Source organism: Prionailurus bengalensis, chromosome B2 (assembly GCF_016509475.1).
Source record: "Prionailurus bengalensis isolate Pbe53 chromosome B2, Fcat_Pben_1.1_paternal_pri, whole genome shotgun sequence".
Taxonomy (NCBI): domain Eukaryota; kingdom Metazoa; phylum Chordata; class Mammalia; order Carnivora; family Felidae; genus Prionailurus; species Prionailurus bengalensis.
The window spans coordinates 129,715,188-129,734,579 of NC_057349.1; the positions used below are offsets into that span (position 1 = coordinate 129,715,188).

At 40.4% G+C, this 19,392-nt stretch overlaps 1 protein-coding gene across 8 annotated transcripts in view; it reads left to right on the top strand.

Annotated features, from left to right (window-relative positions):
• Positions 1–19,392, top strand: part of PHACTR2 (phosphatase and actin regulator 2) — a 196,947-nt gene that overhangs the window by 148,852 nt on the left and 28,703 nt on the right. For 4 of the 8 annotated variants that reach the window (XM_043592506.1, XM_043592507.1, XM_043592502.1 and 1 more), the window contains 5 exons: positions 2,026–2,234; positions 3,722–3,878; positions 8,171–8,226; positions 14,948–15,009; positions 17,761–17,898. In XM_043592506.1, coding sequence (XP_043448441.1) covers positions 2,026–2,234; positions 3,722–3,878; positions 8,171–8,226; positions 14,948–15,009; positions 17,761–17,898 — 622 coding nt within the window. The remainder of the gene's footprint in view (positions 1–2,025; positions 2,235–3,721; positions 3,879–8,170; positions 8,227–14,947; positions 15,010–17,760; positions 17,899–19,392) is intronic. The other 4 variants (XM_043592503.1, XM_043592505.1, XM_043592508.1 and 1 more) reach the window with 1 other exon arrangement.

Sequence of the window (19,392 nt, forward strand, 5' to 3'; positions counted from 1 at the left end):
ATTTTGGCTGTTGGAGTTTTCTAACAAGTGCAAAGTAGAGGACTTTTAGAGTGCTTAGACTTCTCACCACAGAGTACCTGTCAGTACCTTAGATTCTGACAGTGTTTACCTATTTTTATTACTTAAATGACTGCTTTTTGGTTTTGCAAGTTAATGTAAACAGTAGGCACGTGTTTTGCCCAAAGCAGTCTTTCTGAAGTGTGACATTCCAAATAGAGATTCTATCTATATCAGAAGGCAATTTGGGGATTTTCTGCTTCTTAAAATGAAGGTTACGTTGGTTTTGATATGATATGTTTTTGATGTAAAGCATTTTTTTAATTCGAGTCTGTGAAAATTGACAGTCTTCATATATTTATAGTAACTTTATTTTTTTTTAATATATGAAATTTATTGTCAAATTTGTTTCCATACAACACCCAGTGCTCATCCCAACAGGTGCCCTCCTCAATACCCATCACCCACCCTCTCCTCCCTCCCACCCCCCATCAACCCTCAGTTTGTTCTCAGTTTTTAAGTCTCTTATGCTTTGGCTCTCTCCTACTCTAACCTCTTTTTTTTTTTTTTGTTCCTTCCCCTCCTTCATGGCTTTCTGTTAAGTTTCTCAGGATCCACATAAGAGTGAAAACATATGGTATCTGTCTTTCTCTGTATGGCTTATTTCACTTAGCATCACACTCTCCAGTTCCATCCACGTTGCTACAAAGGGCCATATTTCATTCTTTCTCATTGCCATGTAGTACTCCATTGTGTATATAAACCACAATTTCTTTATTCATTCATCAGTTGATGGACATTAGGCTCTTTCCACAATTTGGCTATTGTTGAGAGTGCTGCTATAAACATTGGGGTACAAGTGCCTCTATGCATCAGTACTCCTGTATCCCTTGGGTAAATTCCTAGCAGTGCTATTGCTGGGTCATAGGGGAGGTCTATTTTTAATTTTTTGAGGAACCTGCACACTGTTTTCCAGAGCGGCTGCACCAGTTTGCATTCCCGCCAACAGTGCAAGAGGGTTCCCGTTTCTCCACATCCTCGCCAGCATCTATAGTCTCCTGATTTGTTCATTTTGGCCACTCTGACTGGCGTGAGGTGATATCTGAGTGTGGTTTTGATTTGTATTTCCCTGATGAGAAGTGACATTGAGCATTATTTATAGTAACTTTAAATCAGAGACTCTTACCAAGCTTAAATAATAGAAAATTATTACATCCATACACATCTTCTATAGAGTCTTTTCTTCTATAGAGTCAATTTAGCTTCCACCTTTTCCATCTCGTGTTACTAACATATTCCTGTGAGAGGCAGTTTTACAAATGGGGAAACTAAAGCATCTCAGAGAGGATCTATGATTTTTTTTGACTTGACACATTGGCTGTGATAAAAGTAGGAAAATTCATGTGTCAGTGCAGTGGTATATGTCATCACCCTTCTAGGTGCTGGGCTACAAATCAGTATGAATGAATCCCACTTGCGAAGGAACTCTTAGGGTCGGGATGGCAGACGAGTGAATGGTGATCGAGGTGCACTCACTGCTCCAATGGGGTTGTCCTCAGGTCACCTTAGGAGCCGGGAGGCGGGGCAAGGATCTAGACGGACGGCCAGTGAAAGATTCCTGAAGAAGCTACGGCTTTAGCTGAGACTCGAAGGATGAGTAGGAGTCACAGGTACAGGAGAAGTGCAAAGTCAGGTATCCAGGAACTTCTAGTGCATTGTTGTTTCCACTGAACCCCCATTGCTACAGCCAAATCAGTTTGCAAAATACAGTTTTACCATATTCACGTACTAAGTATGTCAGATGTCAGGTAGTCATTCCTTTTCATTTTACAGATGAAGAATCTCAAACCTCGAGAGTGAAGTGATACAGGGCTATCTGCCATTTCACTGTCCTTAGCTGCCTATGCCTGCTTTCTGCTTTCACAACTCGAAAGATGCTCAGGAAACTAGAGCTCCTTCTCATGGTATTGGTGTTGCCCTGAGGGTTGCTCCGAACTTCACACCACCCCTGTGTTGTTGTGCCTTTAGCAGTTTTACAACCAAAGATGAGCCGGGGAAGGCGGCACCTCATCTGCTGACTCCTGGGCTGATGGGAGAATCTTCCGGATCCTTCAGTGCCCCGGAGGATGAAGGCCAAAGGGAATACCAGGCCAATGACTCTGACTCCGATGGGCCTGTCTTGTACACTGATGATGACGATGATGAAGAAGATGAGGACGAGGATGGCAGTGGGGAAAGTAAGACTTGTGTTCAAGAGGTGGGGAGGAAAGTGAGCGATGGGCAGAAGCAGGTGCACTTTGTAAAGAACAAAAGCCATGGGCGATCAGGCATCTGGTGTTTTCTTTCCCCCCATATTCTTTTCTCGTATTAGAAATGTCCCTGTTCTAAGGTTTAAATTTTTTTTTTAATGTTTATTTATTTTTGAGACAGAGCATGAATGGGGGAGGGTCAGAGAGAGGGAGACACAGAATCTGAAACAGGCTCCAGGCTCTAAGCTGGCAGCACAGAGCCCGACGCGGGGCTCGAACTCACAGACCTCGAGATCATGACCTGAGCCGAAGTCGGACGCTTAACCGACTGAGCCACCCAGGCGCCCCTGGTGTTCTAAGGTTTAACTGCTGATGACAGGCCTTTCCAGATGAGGATTCCACGGGGGCCAGAGGATCAAGTCTTTGTCTATGAGGAAGATACGCACATTTGTATTTGTACAAGGAATCAAAGCTTTCTAATGACAGAGGCCGTTTCCAAATGATCAGAGATGGCCCTTCCACCCTGAGGTCTTTCTTGAATAGAGAGCATAAATTCAGGATTCACTGGATTACTTATTGGAGGTGTTTGAGACTTCCGGTCAGTTTTATACTAGGATTTAAAGAGAGGGGAGGGAGGAATGAGTCAAGAATGACAAATACCTTTGAAGAATTAAAAATAATCACTCTTCCACAGTAGATGAGATAGGATGCCTTCTAAGAAGGAATGCCAGTTACAGTAGATTAAGCCAACCATTCATATATAACTTCAGGAACTAGAAAGTGCTTTTTTGTTTTTGTTTTTTTTTAAACTTCTGAGGATCATGACTTAGGAGGAATTCACTATGGAATTGAATTTATACATGGTGGAAAGCTATTAATGATTGAACATCAATCAGTTTGTCAGGTTCCTTCTAGTTTGTACTAAACAACAATAGCAACAAAATCCTCGTCATCCATCTGGTATTAACTCTCCTCTGTTGAGACATTAGGGATTCTTCCTAATTAAGGATTAAGACACTGCTACCATCAGTAAACCGTCTCCAGTGTGATTTCTGAGTGGAGGCAAGAAGACAAGACTTTACAGTGCAAATAAAGGAGCTAAGTTTTTAAGACTTAAAAAAGAAAGCATTACGCAATCAGTAATTTCCACGATACGCCATCTCAGCAAAATAAACTTCAAATACCACTTTCCAAATGATGAGGTGACGCTTGCGAGTTTTTTCATGGTGCCCCAACATTTTTTTCAGAACATTTTTAAAAATAGTCCTTCAGTTTTCCAAAATGAACTACATCCAACTCAAAACTGGGTTTGGGTTTGTTTTTTTTTTTTTTCTTTTTCCTGAGGTTAATTAAAATTCCACTCTTGCATGTGGATAAAGAATTTCTTCTGGACTCTGTTTAAAGTCCACGCCATGTGTAACCTGAGTGCTGCTTGCTAAAAGCCTCTTTGCGTTTCTTCCTTCTCCAATCCTCAGGTGCTTTGGCAAGTAAAATACGACGAAGGGATACTCTTGCTATCAAACTTGGCAACAGACCATCTAAAAAGGAACTAGAAGACAAAAACATCTTGCAGCGCACATCTGAAGAGGAGAGGCAGGAAATCCGGCAGCAGATTGGAACCAAGCTCGTCAGGTAATGGCTGAAATCTTAGTACAGCACTGACCAATCCATACTTTTCTCCCCACTGCGGTTTCCTGCCCGACAGGGATCATTGTGAATTCCTTGGGTGAGGGCACGCATGGCCTATGTGGTTTTCTAAACTTGGTCCTGATGGTGAACCACTCAAAGAGCTTGCCCTTTGGTCCAACCAGTCGGTGGCTTTGGAGTCACCAAAGCCCGAGCCAAGTGTCAAAAAACGTTTGCAGTTAAGGACCAGTTAGTAAACAATTCCGGTTTTGCTGGCCAGAAGGTCTCTGTTGCAGCCACTCAACTGTGCTGTTATAGCATGAAAGCAGCCATAAACAATACGTAGACAAATGGATGCAGCTGTGTTCCAATAAAACTTTATTCACCAAAACAGGCAGGGAGCTGGATTTGGCCTGCAGGTCATATTTTGCCCAACTCCTGGCCCAATCCACAGACTCTCTGGTGTTCCTGTGATTGCCATGAGGTTCTGCCCTGTGGGCCTTGAGATTGTAGAAATATTAGTTAGCTTCGGTGTCCAGCTCCATCAAAGCCAGGTAACTATAGCCCCTCCTATCAAAACCTCCCCCTTTTAACTTGAAATAAATGGTTATCTGGGGCGCCTGGGTGGCTCAGTCGGTTAAGTGTCCAGCTTCGGCTCAGGTCATGATCTCACGGATTGTGGGTTCGAGCCTCACATCAGGCTCTGTGCTGACAACTCAGAGCCTGAACCTTGCTTCAGATTCTGTGCCTCCCTCTCTCTCTCTGCCCCTGCCCTGCTCATGCTCTGTCTCTGTCTCTCAAAAATAAAAACGTTAAAAAAATTTTTTTTTAAAAATGGTTATCTGATTTTTCTTTCTGCCTCCGGCCATTGTAGGGTTTCTACTTTTGCTACCAGTGACTTTGGAAGTCCATTTAACTGGCAGCTTTTTTGTTTTTGTTTTGAGAGAGAAAGAGAGAGAGAGGGCACAAGTGAGCGAGGGGCAGAGAGAGAGAGAATCCCACAAGGGACAGAGAGAGAGAGGGAGGGAGAGAGAGAGAGAGAGAAGCGGAGCTCACCCAGAGCTCATGCTCAACCAAAACAGGGCTCATGTTCACCACACGTGGGGCGCAAGCTCACCCAAAGTGGGGCTCGTGCTTACCCGATGTGGGACTAGAACTCATCAACTGTGCGATCATGACCTAAGCCGAAGTCAGATGCTTAATGACTGAGCCCCCCCCCCCCCACCGCCCCCCGGGCGCCCTTAACTGGCAGCTTTAATAGAAGCGAGTGCCAAAGCCTTGTTTTCCATGATCACTTTAAGCATATTTAAGTATGAGCTATTTTGCTGACTTCTCCCACTCTGCGTCAGTTGGGAGAAGGGAGTAGTCTGAGATCCCAGGGCAGGATTTGGAGGTGGAAGAAATCCCTCTCCTTGCTTAGAAGTAGAAGACTTCTGTGACTGTGTCATACCTACAGGGCTGGCATGTGGGGGTTCTGAGGCTATTATCTGTTTGGCAGATGGGACCAAGCAGCGGCTTGGGGTGGATAAATGAGATGATACACTGAAGGCACTAGAGTGCCTGGATCGTAGCAAGCACTTAATAAAATTAAATATTTTTATTATTGATTTAAATAATTATATATATATGTTAAACAGGTAAAACATTCTTAAAAATTAAACCCAAAAGCGGCAACTTTGTTCAGTATTTTTGAAGAACAACCTAACAGTGTGAAAGAAAAAAAAAAAGGAATTGTGTAGCAGTCTATTGTTTTACGTGGTAATTGTTTTACATGGTGAGGTCATTTGAGAGACTATACAAGAAGGAAATAATCCAGAAGAGAAAAAAAAAAAAAAAACTATATATTTTACAAAGATGTTTATTTCAAGGCTATTTATAGCAGTGACAACTAAAACAAACCAAATGCTCAAAAACAGGGCGCTGATGGAGAACCTTGTGAAGTAAGCAGAGAGCAGTGATTTTCCAACTGCCTCATCAAGGATTTCTTGGAGGCAACACTCTGGCTTCTATGGGGGGGATCCAGGGCAGTGTGGGTGTGTTTGGGGTGGGACGGGAGGGACTCCTTCATCCCAGGCTTAACCATCCAACCAGAACAGCTTCTTCTGTCTGTTTGATAAAAGGATCCTGCCCCCACCCCTAAAAGGTTGAGAGCCTCTGAAAGTATGCATGTAGACCACATCCAGAAAATATTTTTTCTGAGTAGTTTTAAATATGTAAATTTTGCAGAATTGTTTCTTTACAAATATCACACATCTGATCACTGCCGTTAAAGATAAATCACCCATAGTCCCTACCTTAGGGGACTCCGTGTGTCGTGGAAGAGACAGACTGACATACTCCTTGGTGAGGTCATGTGAAAAGCACCAACATCTAGGTCAAGAGAACTGGGTGTGAGACCTTGCTCTAACTTTCACTAGTACCTGATATTCAGCAAGTGACTTAATCTGTTATTTCCTCATTTGTAAAATGGGAACTGGCTACTCCCTTGCTGAGTTGTTTTGAGGATCCACGATAATGTAAGTTAAGCACCTAGCACAGCACCTGGGACTTTAAGAGTATGAACTAACAAGAGCTATGATTATCGTCTTACCTTTATTATTACTTGTGTGGTAAGTGCTCTAATAGAGGTGTGATCTTTGTATGACTGCTGTATAGGGGCAGAGAATTCACAGGACAGGATAGGACAGGTCAAACACCCAACCGAAGGGTACTATTTTAGTCATTTGTACGATTTCTGTAGGTAGAGAAAGAGAGAAAGGTATTCCTGAGGGAGGAAACCCCATAAACAAAAGAAGGATGATGTCTTTGGTGGATGAGACAGTGCAGATGTGTAACAGGGTACATGGCTGGTTGGCATGGTAGTTCACTGGGTTCTTTTGTAAGCTCAATTATGCAAGTTACTTCCAAGGTAGCTCTGATGAAAATTAAACTTTAACAAAATTTTTAATGAGGTCTTTAAAATAACATTGATTTCAGTTCCTCACGCCATTTCTGCCACAGCTGGAACATTTATAATTCATGGTATCTTTAAGTAAGATTACATCTCATATACATTAGTTTAATTTGTGCAAACTCAACCTACCTCCGGAAGAAATTTTTTCTGTAATTAACAACAAATTAACATTGTAAACAAGACGAAGAAAAGGTATAAAGAGTCGTTAGGACATTCAGCTTTTCTTTACAAATAGGTAGCTACTAGTCACAAATGAACCTGGCTTGGGGCACCTGGGTGGCTCAGTTGGTTAAACACCTGCTTCTTGATTTCCACTCAGATCATGATCTCAGGGTCATGAGATCGAGCCCCGAGTTGAGCTCCTTGCTGGGCATGGAGACCACTTAAGACTCTCTCTCTCCCTCTCCCTGTGCCCTTCGCCCGATTGCACGCACATGTATGCGCTCGCTCCCTCTCTCAAAAAAAAATTGTTTTTTAAATGAGCCTGCTTTTCTCAAAAGCAGGTGGGAAGGGTCCATATATCTTAAAATAACTCTACTACATGTATTATAAATCCATTTGAGGTCACAAAAGCAGTATTTCACGGGAATTACTGCACTGTCCAGTGTGGATCAACCATCTTTTGAGTTAGTATGAACTCTTCAGCAGAAGACTTCTTTATATTCTAATGATCTGTATGTTAATTAGGAGATAGGCTAAGCTATTCTGGCAGAAACCAAAAAGTGCAGTGGTCCAAATAAGACACTTCCACATGTTTATTTCCTTTCCACAGAACAGTCCAGAGGTAGGTGGACTCTCCAGGATGCGTGGGACTCCCCACCCACTCCTTAGAGTTAGCTGGACACTCAGATTCTTTCTGTCCTATTGCTTTTCCATCCCCATGGATATTCTCATCTGTGTGATCCAAGCTGGCTCACATGACCATGTTTGAGTTCTAGCCCATGGAAGAAGGAAAAAAAGAAAAGGAAATACACAGTCATTTTAAGGGTAAAAAGCAGAAGTTACAGATACCACTCTGTTCATATCCCATTGCAGGGACTCAGTCGCAAAACTGCACCTTGCGGCTGGGGAGGGAGAAGTCTGTAGTTGGGGGACCACAGCCACAGCTCAGGAGGTTCTGTATCTAAAAGAGAGGAGGAAGACTGGATCAGGGGAGTAGGTAGCAGTCTCAGACAGTCTTTAGTCTCCAGACTAACAGAATGGAGACTTTTATTTTGTAGGTGTAAAATGGATTTGTGTTTCCCCAAACAGGAAAAGACTAAAGCTTTCTTTGTTATTTTATTTCACATTTCGCATCAAGGAGGTCTTGTTTGTAACCTACAATATATCCTTTTTGTCATCATAGGAGACTTAGCCAGAGGCCCACAACTGAAGAATTAGAGCAAAGAAATATCCTAAAACGTGAGTATCTTATCTTATTTGGTGATTTCTCATGTAACCATTAACAAGCTTCCTTCAGAGATGATCCATTTATCAGTAGGAAACCTCCATGTTTATTCACGAATGATTAAAATGGCCTGCTTAGATCACATTTCCAGATAATTTAAAAAATGGGGTGCATGGATGGCTCAGTCAGTTAAGCACCCAATTCTTGATTTCCACTCAGGTCGTGATTTCACGGTTTGTGAGATCGAGCCCCATGTGGGGCTCCATGCTGATAGCCTGGAGCCTGCCTGGAATTCTCTTTCCCTCTCTTTTTGCCCCTTCCCTACTTGTGCGCTCTCTCTCTCTAGCTCTCTAAAAATAAATAAGTAGAATTAAAAAAATAATTTCTTGAAAGTTGTATTTCATTTTATGGCTTTGAGCCTGATATCCCCCAGACCAGAGTCATGGTTGTGACAGTTGTTTTTAAGAAAGATGAAATATATCCATGTATTCTTTTACCCAAATGTTACATAGAAGAAAATGCTCTAGTCTGCTTGCAAATAAATGTCAAAGAAAAAGCCAAAGAATCCCCAAGGAAATAAATCAAACATTCCTATATTATTATTAATAATACAGTTTGTTGCCAGGTTTAACAAATGACTCCATTTAAAACAGAATTATGGTAAAAGAAATTCTTGAGCCCTTTTCATTTTCCTTTGTTATGATAACTCTGTTTCCCTTTTGAGTTATTTATAATTTCTCAGGAGTTAAGGAGTTCTCCATTCATTTTCCTACTTCATTTTCCCTTTCTCTTTTCCCTTCTGTTTTCTTTGACTTTACTTCTTACTCGCTAGTCCAGTAGAACTTCATTGGAGTTCGTATGTTAAAGCTATAAAACTAATAGAAGCACAGTTTGTCATTATATACTGTGTCCATGTGGTTACCAACCACAGTGACTTAAGTAATGGATATTTTTAAGTTGAGCCTAGATGCAGTTTTATATATTATTAACCCAGTTTCAGAAGAGCTTTTTATTGTATGAAATATAAAAACATCAGGGCTGGGCAGAGCTCCGGATAGTACTACAATAGCAATGAGCTGCGGGCATGCTGGAAATCTTTTTCAATCAGGCTTTTAGAGGTAATTCTTGTCTGGATGATCCCCATTCTTCAATCTGAGTTGTTTTCTTTCCCTAAGGAATGAAAGAATTTTTTTAAGTTTATTTATTCATTCTGAGAGAGAAAGGGGCGGGGAGAGAAGTGAGGGAGACAGAATCCCAAGCAGGCCTCCACACCATCAGCACAAAGTCCAAAGCGGGGCTCAGACTCATGAACTTCAAGATCCTGACCTGAGCTGAGATCGAGTCAGATGCTTAACTGAGTGCGCCACACAGGTACCCCAGGAATGAAAGATTTTAATGATACGTTTATACTATACTTGCCATTACTAAGACAACCCAACAAAGAAGACTGAACAGTGAGAGGAACTGAGTCTATGGGATTCTTTCCTTGGAATGCTTTTTTCTGGCCGTTTGTGAGCAAAACTGGAATAGAACCCAAAGAAGGGCTTAACGTGACCATCAGTATGTAGAAGAGCCAGTACAGAGATGGAAAAAGTCATGGGTAGAAAAGCAAATAAAATTGTGTTTTAGTTTTCTGAGGAAGGATGAAAGCAACATTTAATTTTGACAACAACACAAAACCAAAAAAGCTCATGGCTTTTGATAGTAGGTCCCTGGAAAATATTTCTTGAACTAAATTTTAGGTAAGCTCAAGAGCAGACCGTAAGCTCCTAAAACACAAAGATTATGCCTTATTGGATGCCTGATGCAATACCTGGGGGGGGGATAAAAAAAGGAAGAGCGAATTCTGGGTAATTCTTTTCTGCTTCTTTGAGACAAATGGTGCCAAACCACATTGCTGTTTGGTTATTTGAGGAACTATTTCATAGATGTAGAAATTTATCACACATTGATCTTAAGTGCTGTCTTGGCGTCTATACCCCATTTTCCTGGAGGTTCAGGGAAGAGGGAAACGCCAAAGTCAACTTCAGATTTGATTCCAGTCCTTTTTTTACTTCCTTCTTAGTTTATCTAACCATGCTTATTCTGGAAACAAAAGACACATTTCCAGTCTGGAGAGGCTGATAACTGGCTTACGATCTCCTGACATAATATTGTATGGCCAAGGGAAGCAGAAAAGAGAACTGGTAGAGGTCATCCAGAGCAATCCACTGAGCGGTCCCAGGGAACTGAATGGCATAGCTTACAATACTGTGTTCAGCCCCTGTGTGCCTCTGGGTTCTTCCACATAGATGACTCTTTTTTGTGTGTTTATTTCATGTCCAGCTTTTGTTCAAAAGCAGTATGATTGACTGCTATTTAAAAAAAGTCTGTGTGTGAGATGGTGTGGTTTTGTTTTTTTTTTGTTTTTTTTTGTTTTTTTTTTTTGGAACGTTTGCTTATTTTTGAGACAGAGAGAGACAGAGCATGAACGGGAGAGGGGCAGAGAGAGGGAGACACAGAATCCGAAGCAGGCTCCAGGCTCTGAGCTGTCAGCACACAGCTCGATGCAGGCCTCGAACTCATGGACCGTGAGATCATGACCCGAGCCGAAGTTGGACGCTTAACTGACTGAGCCACCCAGGCACCGCCAGTATTTTTGTTTGTTTGTTTGTTTGTTTTTAAGGACACTTATTTTAACTGGGTCATCTTATCTTGACTAGGGAATTCATTCACAGAGTAAACTAATTCAGCAGCTGTCAAATCCAAGCTCATCATTAGTTTATTAAACATGAGTCAGGTGGCAGTCAGTGCAGATCTCACTTTCAGTGGAGACCAAGGGCACATTTTATTCCTTAATTTATCAGTCACCATAACACATCTTATTCCATCTCTTTCCTATTTTACTGCATCTAGGCTTTTTTAAACAAAAAACAAAAAACAAAACTATAAAGTTAGGTTTAATTGTACATTTTAGAACCAAGTCCTTAATATTATTAAAATAGAAAGCAAGTTCTGGTGCTTGAAAGGTCAACTTTTGCCTACCAGAAAAAGAGATACTCATGGAACACCTTTTACAGGGCAGGCATAGGAGATGCAGATCTGTTTAGCTATGACAATAGCTATATATTCTCTAGAGAAAAAATATATTAGGCCATTGAGTGCTGTATTTTTTCCCAACATTTTATTATGAAATTTTTTAAATATAGAGAAAAGTTGAAAATTTTTATAGTAAACACCCATACATGTACTATTTATAATCTACTATTAACATTTTATCACATCTTGCTTTATCACATATCTGTCCTTACATTGATCCATGTTATTTTTTTTATGCATTTCAAAGTAAGTGTATAAATATGTTTTCATTTTCATGGTTTCATATAAAACCATGTAAAACCCACAAAAAATATTTGGCTTTAAGTTTATTTGTTTATTTTGAAAGAGAGAGAGAGTGAGGTGGGGCAGAGAGAGAAGGAGAGAGAGAATCCCAAGTGGACTTCACAGTGTCAGTACAGAGCCCCATGTGGGGCTTGAACTCACAAACCGTGAGATCCTGAGCTGAGCCAAAATCAAGAGTCAGATGCTCAACCAACGGAGCCCCCCAGGTGCCGCAAATATTTGGCTTTTATTAAACTTAGTTTATCTGAATTGATGACTCAGGAATATAATATTCCAGTTGCTGATGTTTTGGTGCTTTTCTGTCTTCTCCTTTTAGCTCATCCCTAAAATGCTCTGGGCAACATTTGCTAGCTGGGTAGGTTTCCTGTAGTGCCCATGGTTATTAAACCACATGTGTTGTTTGTGTGTTTATGGCAAATGCTTCCTGTGACTGCTCTGAAATATCCACCCCCCTGCTTTGATGGAGTTACTAAAGGCAAGGTTTGTCAATGAGTCACGTCACTTCCTTCATGAATATCCCTCCAGTCTATTTAGAGTGACCAGAAAGGTGTACATCCTACTGTACAATTAGTCCTTTACTAAACAGAGAAACAAAGAAAACGTTAAAAAAGAAAAGTGAGGGGCGTCTGGGTGGCTGAGTCAGTCCCACTCTTGATTTCAGCTCAGGTCATGATCTCACCTCACAGTTGTGAGATCAAGCCCTGTGTCGTCAGCTCTGCACTGGGCCTGGAGCCTGCTTAAGATTCTCTCACTCCCTCTCCTTCTTCCCCTCCCCCTGCTCACCAGTACACTCTCTCTCTCTCTCTCTCTCTCTCTCTCTCTCTCTCTCTGTCTGTCTCTCTCTCTCAAAAAAGAAATAACTAAATTTCATTTCATTTCATTTCATTTCATTTCATTTCAACTCAGTGAGTTTTTTTAAACTAAGATTTGACCTTGATTCTTTGTAAGAGATTTTACGAGTATTTAAAAAGATTCAGAAGATCAGTCATGTTGACTTCCCTCCACCTCTTACCTTCTTTAGCTTCTTTAAAAGCACAATTTCAGGGGCACCTGGGTAGCCCAGCCGGTTAAGCATCTGACTTCAGCTCAGGTCATGATCTCACGGTTTGTGGGTTCGAGCCCCGCGTCGGGCTCTGTGCTGACGGCTCGGAGCCTGGAGCCTGCTTGGGATTCTGTGTCTCCCTCTCTCTGTCTCCCTCCCTCCCCTGCTCACACTCTGTCTCTATCTCAAAAAATAAATTAACATTGGGGCGCCTGGGTGGCGCAGTCGGTTAAGCGTCCGACTTCAGCCAGGTCACGATCTCGCTGTCCGTGAGTTCGAGCCCCGCGTCGGGCTCTGGGCTGATGGCTCAGAGCCTGGAGCCTGTTTCGGATTCTGTGTCTCCCTCTCTCTCTGCCCCTCCCCCGTTCATGCTCTGTCTCTCTCTGTCCCAAAAATAAATAAACGTTGAAAAAAAAATCAAAAAAAAAATTAAAAAAAAAAAATAATAAATTAACATTAAAAAACTTAAAAAAATTAAAAAGGTAAAAGCATGATTTCAAATATGGAAATATGTAAGGAAGTCAGCTCCTGATGTTAAAAACGAATTCCCACAAGGTAGAATTCTGTTTATTTAACTTCCTCAACTGCAGTTGGCCCTTCTTTTTTTAAATAGGTAACTTGCTATCACTCAGATGTACAGCATGCTTAATAATATGAAATTATCCAATATTCCCTCACAAAAATTAAAGCATTTGTTGGCTTTGAGTCATATTAGATATCCACTTTTCTGTCTTTGAAAAAAGTACCTTTAAAAATATAGCACAATCACTTTATAGGAAGAATTGACTAAAATGCTTTGAAGATTATATTTTTCTTTTTATTAGTAATATCATTAAAGGCTGACCTTGTAAAGCCTTCCTTTGAATCACATGAACCACAAATTTAGCTTTTGTCTGTTATGTATAATTTATAACCTACATGCCTTGCCCAACTCATATAAAGTAAATATTTGACCCTAAGGACATATTTTAAGGATATCAAAGGATATATATTTTGTGAAGCAATTAGAAAAACCCACAGTATTTTCATAGGAGGAAATATGAATTATAACAAAATTTGTTTGACATACAGGCACTTCCTGAAAGTGTACTAACTGCCTGTTTCTTATCTCACAGGGTGATTTCAGCTTATATTTACTCTTTGTCTAAATAACCAGACTCAGCATTCCTTTTCTTATGAATTAAAATTATTATTTTGGAAGAATGTGGAAACTTTTCTCTGTCCAGATATGGGAAGTTAATAGAGAATTTAGCCTGTTCAACTAACAAATACAATCGGTGCAAATATTGAATACTGATGTTTTATTCATTATAAAAACAATCTTAGTAGTAAGAAGTCTATTTGAATTTTTAAAATAAATTTATCTTTTCATAGAACAGACTTTTCTTTTTCAACGTTTTGGTTGAGCCTTTTTGTATTGTGTGATGTTCCTTCAATACAATTCGTAACAGCATCTTCTAAGAGATCATCTTTTGTAAGCATTGGTGTCCAAGAAGTAAAATCTATGCTCATGTTATCAAACAAACGATGAGCTATTAGAAGCAACAGAGAAAAGTTCATCAAATAAGTAATGATTAAGATCTGAAGGGGTATTTATTTCTTTAAAATCCCTGGTCATTTTTCTCTTAATCCCATCCGTTGCACAGCATTCATTAAATTGGCCGTTAAATTTTACTATTTGGTGAAGCACTAGAGAAAAAAAAAAGACTTTGGAAAGTCAAGTCACAAGAAAATAAATCATCTCCATCAACAGTACACCATAATAACCCCATTCAGAACATTCTGGTTTGAAGTCAGACTCCAAAGAAATGACTGCATTCTGCTACTGTGGAAACCAAAGCAGACAAAATCAAGTATTTTGGTTGGATTTGAATGGAAATCAACTCAGACATGCATCAGATGGTTCTAATTTGCTCTTTTGATATGTCTCAGATCTTTATGTGAAGGCCAGATCCAGAAGTAAGTTTTTATCTGCCTTCTGATAAATTGTGCTTATAAGCCCATGAGATGTTCAGCAATGAAAGGTTTTCACCAGAGTGTGGACACCCTTATAGTTTTTTTCAGAACACAATATGAAGTCAGGAAGCAAAAAGGTTTATAGTCAGTAAGGAAACCGATCCCATAAGGAGAAAAAGTAATATATAAATTAATGCTCGATCTTTCTGCAAAATCTTTTGACAACTTTTTATGTCAGAGTGTTTGATCATTATCTAAGTCCAATAGTTGTGGCCTGATCTACTTTTCTGATTATAAAATCGTTTATAGTAACTAAGTCTTCCTGCCTTTCCTCCCCCACCCTCATTCATAAACAGAAAAGAATGAAGAGGAAGAACAAGAAGCAAAAATGGAACTTAAGCGCAGACTCAGCAGAAAGGTGATGAAAACATGACTGTTAATGATCATGTGTGTTTTGAGATATACTTCATTATTTAAATGCAGATCAGCCCTCTGCCTTTACATTTGAGACTGAGGAATAATTACTCCGATTAGTTCACTACCTAATCAAAGACATTAAGATCAATGGAATGCATATAATATGGATTATGTTTATATTTACGATTGCATGATATGCTAATTTGAAAAGTTAACAATCAAAAGTTTTAAATTACATTTACCAATTACGAATATAGCATGTAATCTGTGTGAATACTTGTTTAAATGCGAAGAGGAACAAAAAAGAAAAGAAAATCACACAAATGTCTTTTATTCAGCGATAACCATTATTAACATTTCAATATACAGTTTTTATTTTTTTTTATTTTTATTTTTTTTCAATATACAGTTTTTTAAAATGCTCACGTCTTCTGTGTAGTCTTGGAAATATTACATAAATATTAAATTGAAGATCTGCCACTAGTCCATGTGTGAGCTGGGTCAGGAATTTATTAAGTGAACTTGAGTACCCAACCTGCCTGCTGCTGGGCTACCTAACTTGACAAATGGCTTACCTCCAAAACTCAGACTGTTGTTTCCACCCACTCATAAAAACATAAATCTGACACCAGGGTCATCGCTTTTTCTGTGTTAGAATAACAATAGTCTTCAGAAAAATTAAGCACTATCAGAGTTTATCTTTCATTATATTTCACTATAAATCTTTATACAAATATATAAAGATTTACTTGTAATTCTTCAGATTATACCTTTCACACCTGGATAAGGCAGGATAAGTAAAATATGACATCTGCAGTGAAGTGTGTGACCTGACCCACGTTTATCTGAGATGGCTGGGGAGTCCACAGCAAAAGCACTCTAAGGCATACAGAAGAAACTCCATTCCCATGGAAAAGTTGGAGACTATTTTAAGAGATTTTGGTTTTCATTTTTAGGGAAAAAGATCCTTAATTCATCTCTTTTTTTTTTTTTTTTCAAAGATCCTACATGTCAAGTAATGATCAAGCTGACAAAGTTCCTGTAAACTGAATTGCTAGAGATGGCTCTTGTGGCATTCGGTGGCTGTTATGTTACCAGCTACAAATAAGAATAGCCCCTCCTCACTGTCCATGCACACCTCTGCCATACACAGTCATCTTTTGTCAATCCATTTGGGCCCCACCAGGAGGCAACAGAGCCTGGCCTGACCCCCTGACTCCCGCTTCCCTCCACTCTACAGAGCTCTCTGCCATAGGTACAGAACATTCCATCGCGCTAATAACACAGTCCTAAAGGGCAAGACTGGATGGAGAATTTCTGACCCATGTGGCCTCTGGTCCCTTGCCTTTTGGGCACTCCCCAGAGGCAGTGGTTTCTCTACCTCCTTACCCCCACATGCCCTGGAGAGGCAGTAAGAAGCTAGCAATCTAGATTGAACAACATGTGAGTATAAGGGAACCATTTAGATCATTCCTCCCTCTGTCCATTGCCTACCAGGGCTTTATGAAGCTAGAAGGAGTCACGGTTGCCATACCCCAGCTCAAGTGAACTCAGAGTGTAGACCCAGGCCCTTATAGGAGTGCTCAAGTGACTTGAATGTTAGAGCATTGACCTGCTTCAGCCTCTGATTTTACTCAAGAGGACACTGAGGCTCAGGAAAGGTTTTTTGGGTGTTTGTTTGTTTGTTTGTTTGTTTGTTTTCCACAAACATCATTTTTGTGTGTCAGGGTGCTCAGTTTTTTTAAATTGAGGTTGTATGCATAAGGAACCTCTCCAAAGAAGACCACTTAGACAATGAATGGTCTGGCTGTATACACAGTACATCTATGGGTAAAAAAGATACTGGAAATGGACCCCATGGGTAAAAGAGGCCTGGGTCTATGGCATCTCCAGACTGAGAGAGGCCACAGAAGCATGAACCTTAGTAGCAGAGAGTAGATCATGCCTGTCAGCTAGGGCCCAGCAATCTTTAGTCTCTCAGAGCCATCTCTCTTTATTCTTGGGCTTGGGAAAGGACCAAGAGAGGAGAACAAATACACCGGGCTGGGTGGATTAAATATAACTGTAAATTTGAATTTGACTAAGACCATAGGAGGAATCCAAGTTATTAGAAGTGTCTTAAAGGTCTCAGCCTATTTTAAGCAGTTAAGGCCCACTGAATGTATTCCGTGCCCCTGTGCATTTCTGCACAGCAGCTTTTCCCACCAGGATAATGTCAAATCTGGGCCTGGGTCTCTAGTCTTTCCCAGAAGACCACCATAGACACGCCCTTCATCGGACCATTTCTTTGTCATAACTTTGTACATTTCTGAATATAGAGGTTTAATATAATAGGAACAGAGATCTCATTTCGAAAAGTTACAGTGCTTTTGTCTGGATGATTCAGTCTCCAAGCCAGCCATCCTATATCTGGATTGCTATTGTGTCTGCGTGGCTTCGTGTTCCTTGTGTCAGGGATGACAGGTGCCTTTATCGCAATGCCAGGCAAGTTGGGGAAAATAGCATAACACAGATGGCTGCCAACGCCTGTGACCTATCTAACAATGATGATTTTTATAGTTTCAGAATTAGGGCACACTGCTTTCTGGTTCTCATTAGAAACTCCCAAGATGCTGCTGCCTTTTTTTTCTCTTTTGGATATCTGAAAGTGACCTTGTTTAACCATAACTTTGAAGTTCTCTATAGACAACTTGCCACCATGAGGCTGTAAATGGTCTCCTGAACTTGTCCTTTTTTCCCTATCCCCCTGCAGCTCAGCCTGAGACCTACAGTGGCCGAGCTCCAAGCTCGAAGGATCCTGCGGTTTAATGAGTATGTGGAAGTCACCGAGTCTCCTGACTACGATCGCCGGGCAGACAAGCCCTGGGCCAGGTTAACACCTGCAGACAAGGCAAGAAATCCTCATGGTTTTAGCCATGATTTTATTTATGATTTTATTGCTTTTCTCAAAGCTTCAATATCCGTGTGGCCTCACCCCGCAAACACACACATACTCAGTCGTCCCAGGAGGCTAGATATTACCACATAACTCAAAAGTTTTCTGCCTTTAGTTATTTGAGCCACTTAAGTGATCCATTTAGGAATAGCAATGGAGTTCTTTCAGCTAAGTCTCAGAAAAAATGAGTTCTTAGTTACCGTGTAACCTGCCTGCATTCATACCTGGATTGAGGGCACGGTAGTTCCACAGCCATGATTTTTCCTTACTCTTAGAAAATATAATTTATACAAGTTATCATTTTCAAGGGATATGTTAATAGTGAAAAAGGTATTGATCTATATGAAGGCTGACACACTTTTTCTACAAACAGCCAGAGAGTAAATATTTTAGGCTTTGTGGGCCATATAGTCTTTGTTGCAATAGCTCAGCTCTGTCGTAGTCTGAAAGCAGCCATAGACAACAGGTAAGTGAATGGATGTATATGTGTTCCAATAAAACTTTTTTTACAAGAACAGGTGGTGGGCCAGATTTCCCCTGCAGGCCATGGTTTACCAACTCTTAATCTATATCATAGCTCACAGTCCAGAAAAACTTGAAATGTATAGTGAGTCCCATCATGGAGAAAGACTATTTTATGAGTAATATGGTTCCAAAGCCAAACAATTTTGCTAACCTTTTGTTTTCAAATTCTTCAGTTTAGGGTTTTCCTAATATCCCAAATAATGATTTCTAATTTTTGTCTCTAAGCAAAATTTGGTATCAAATAAACTCATGCCACATTCAGTCTTAATGCTAGGGCTCAGTATTTTGATTATATGCCGTGCTGAAGCTTTTTAATAGGTTTCATTCTGTAAAGCACCTGCTGCATTCAAGCACGTATCAGAGATATAGATCAGAAATCATCTGCTCATAAGAAGAAATGAAAATGAGGGAGGAAAATGATCACAAAGGAAGGATGTTTGGAATGAGAATAGAGAGTAGAGGGAGGCTGAGAATAGCACCCAAGGGACCCAACATTGGTGAAGAGGCAGTCGAACATGAAGAAGAAATGTCTGTGAGGTAGGGAAAGAGGAGAAGACGTAGCCCAATAGCCTAGGAAGGAGAAGATCAGGTCACAAGTGGTTAGTCATGTGGCTAGAGGGGACGTTTTAGCAGTCTGGTGGGTGGAAGTCTGACTAGTAGAGAAAAGGAAAATAAAATAAAACTTCAAGAGTCTTGGCTGTGAAGGAGAAGCCATAGAAGGAGGTAATCACTTGAGCGGTGATGATTGTGGAGGCTGCAAGCTTTTATATATACGAGAAATACCTGAGCAATCTTTTATGCCACAAAGAAGGGGCCAAAAGAAAAAGAAAGTTTGAATACATAGGAGAAAAGGCCAGTAACTGATATAGTAGGGCATAATCAATGGAGCAGCAGGAGAATGTATGTTTGTAGAAAAGGCAAGGA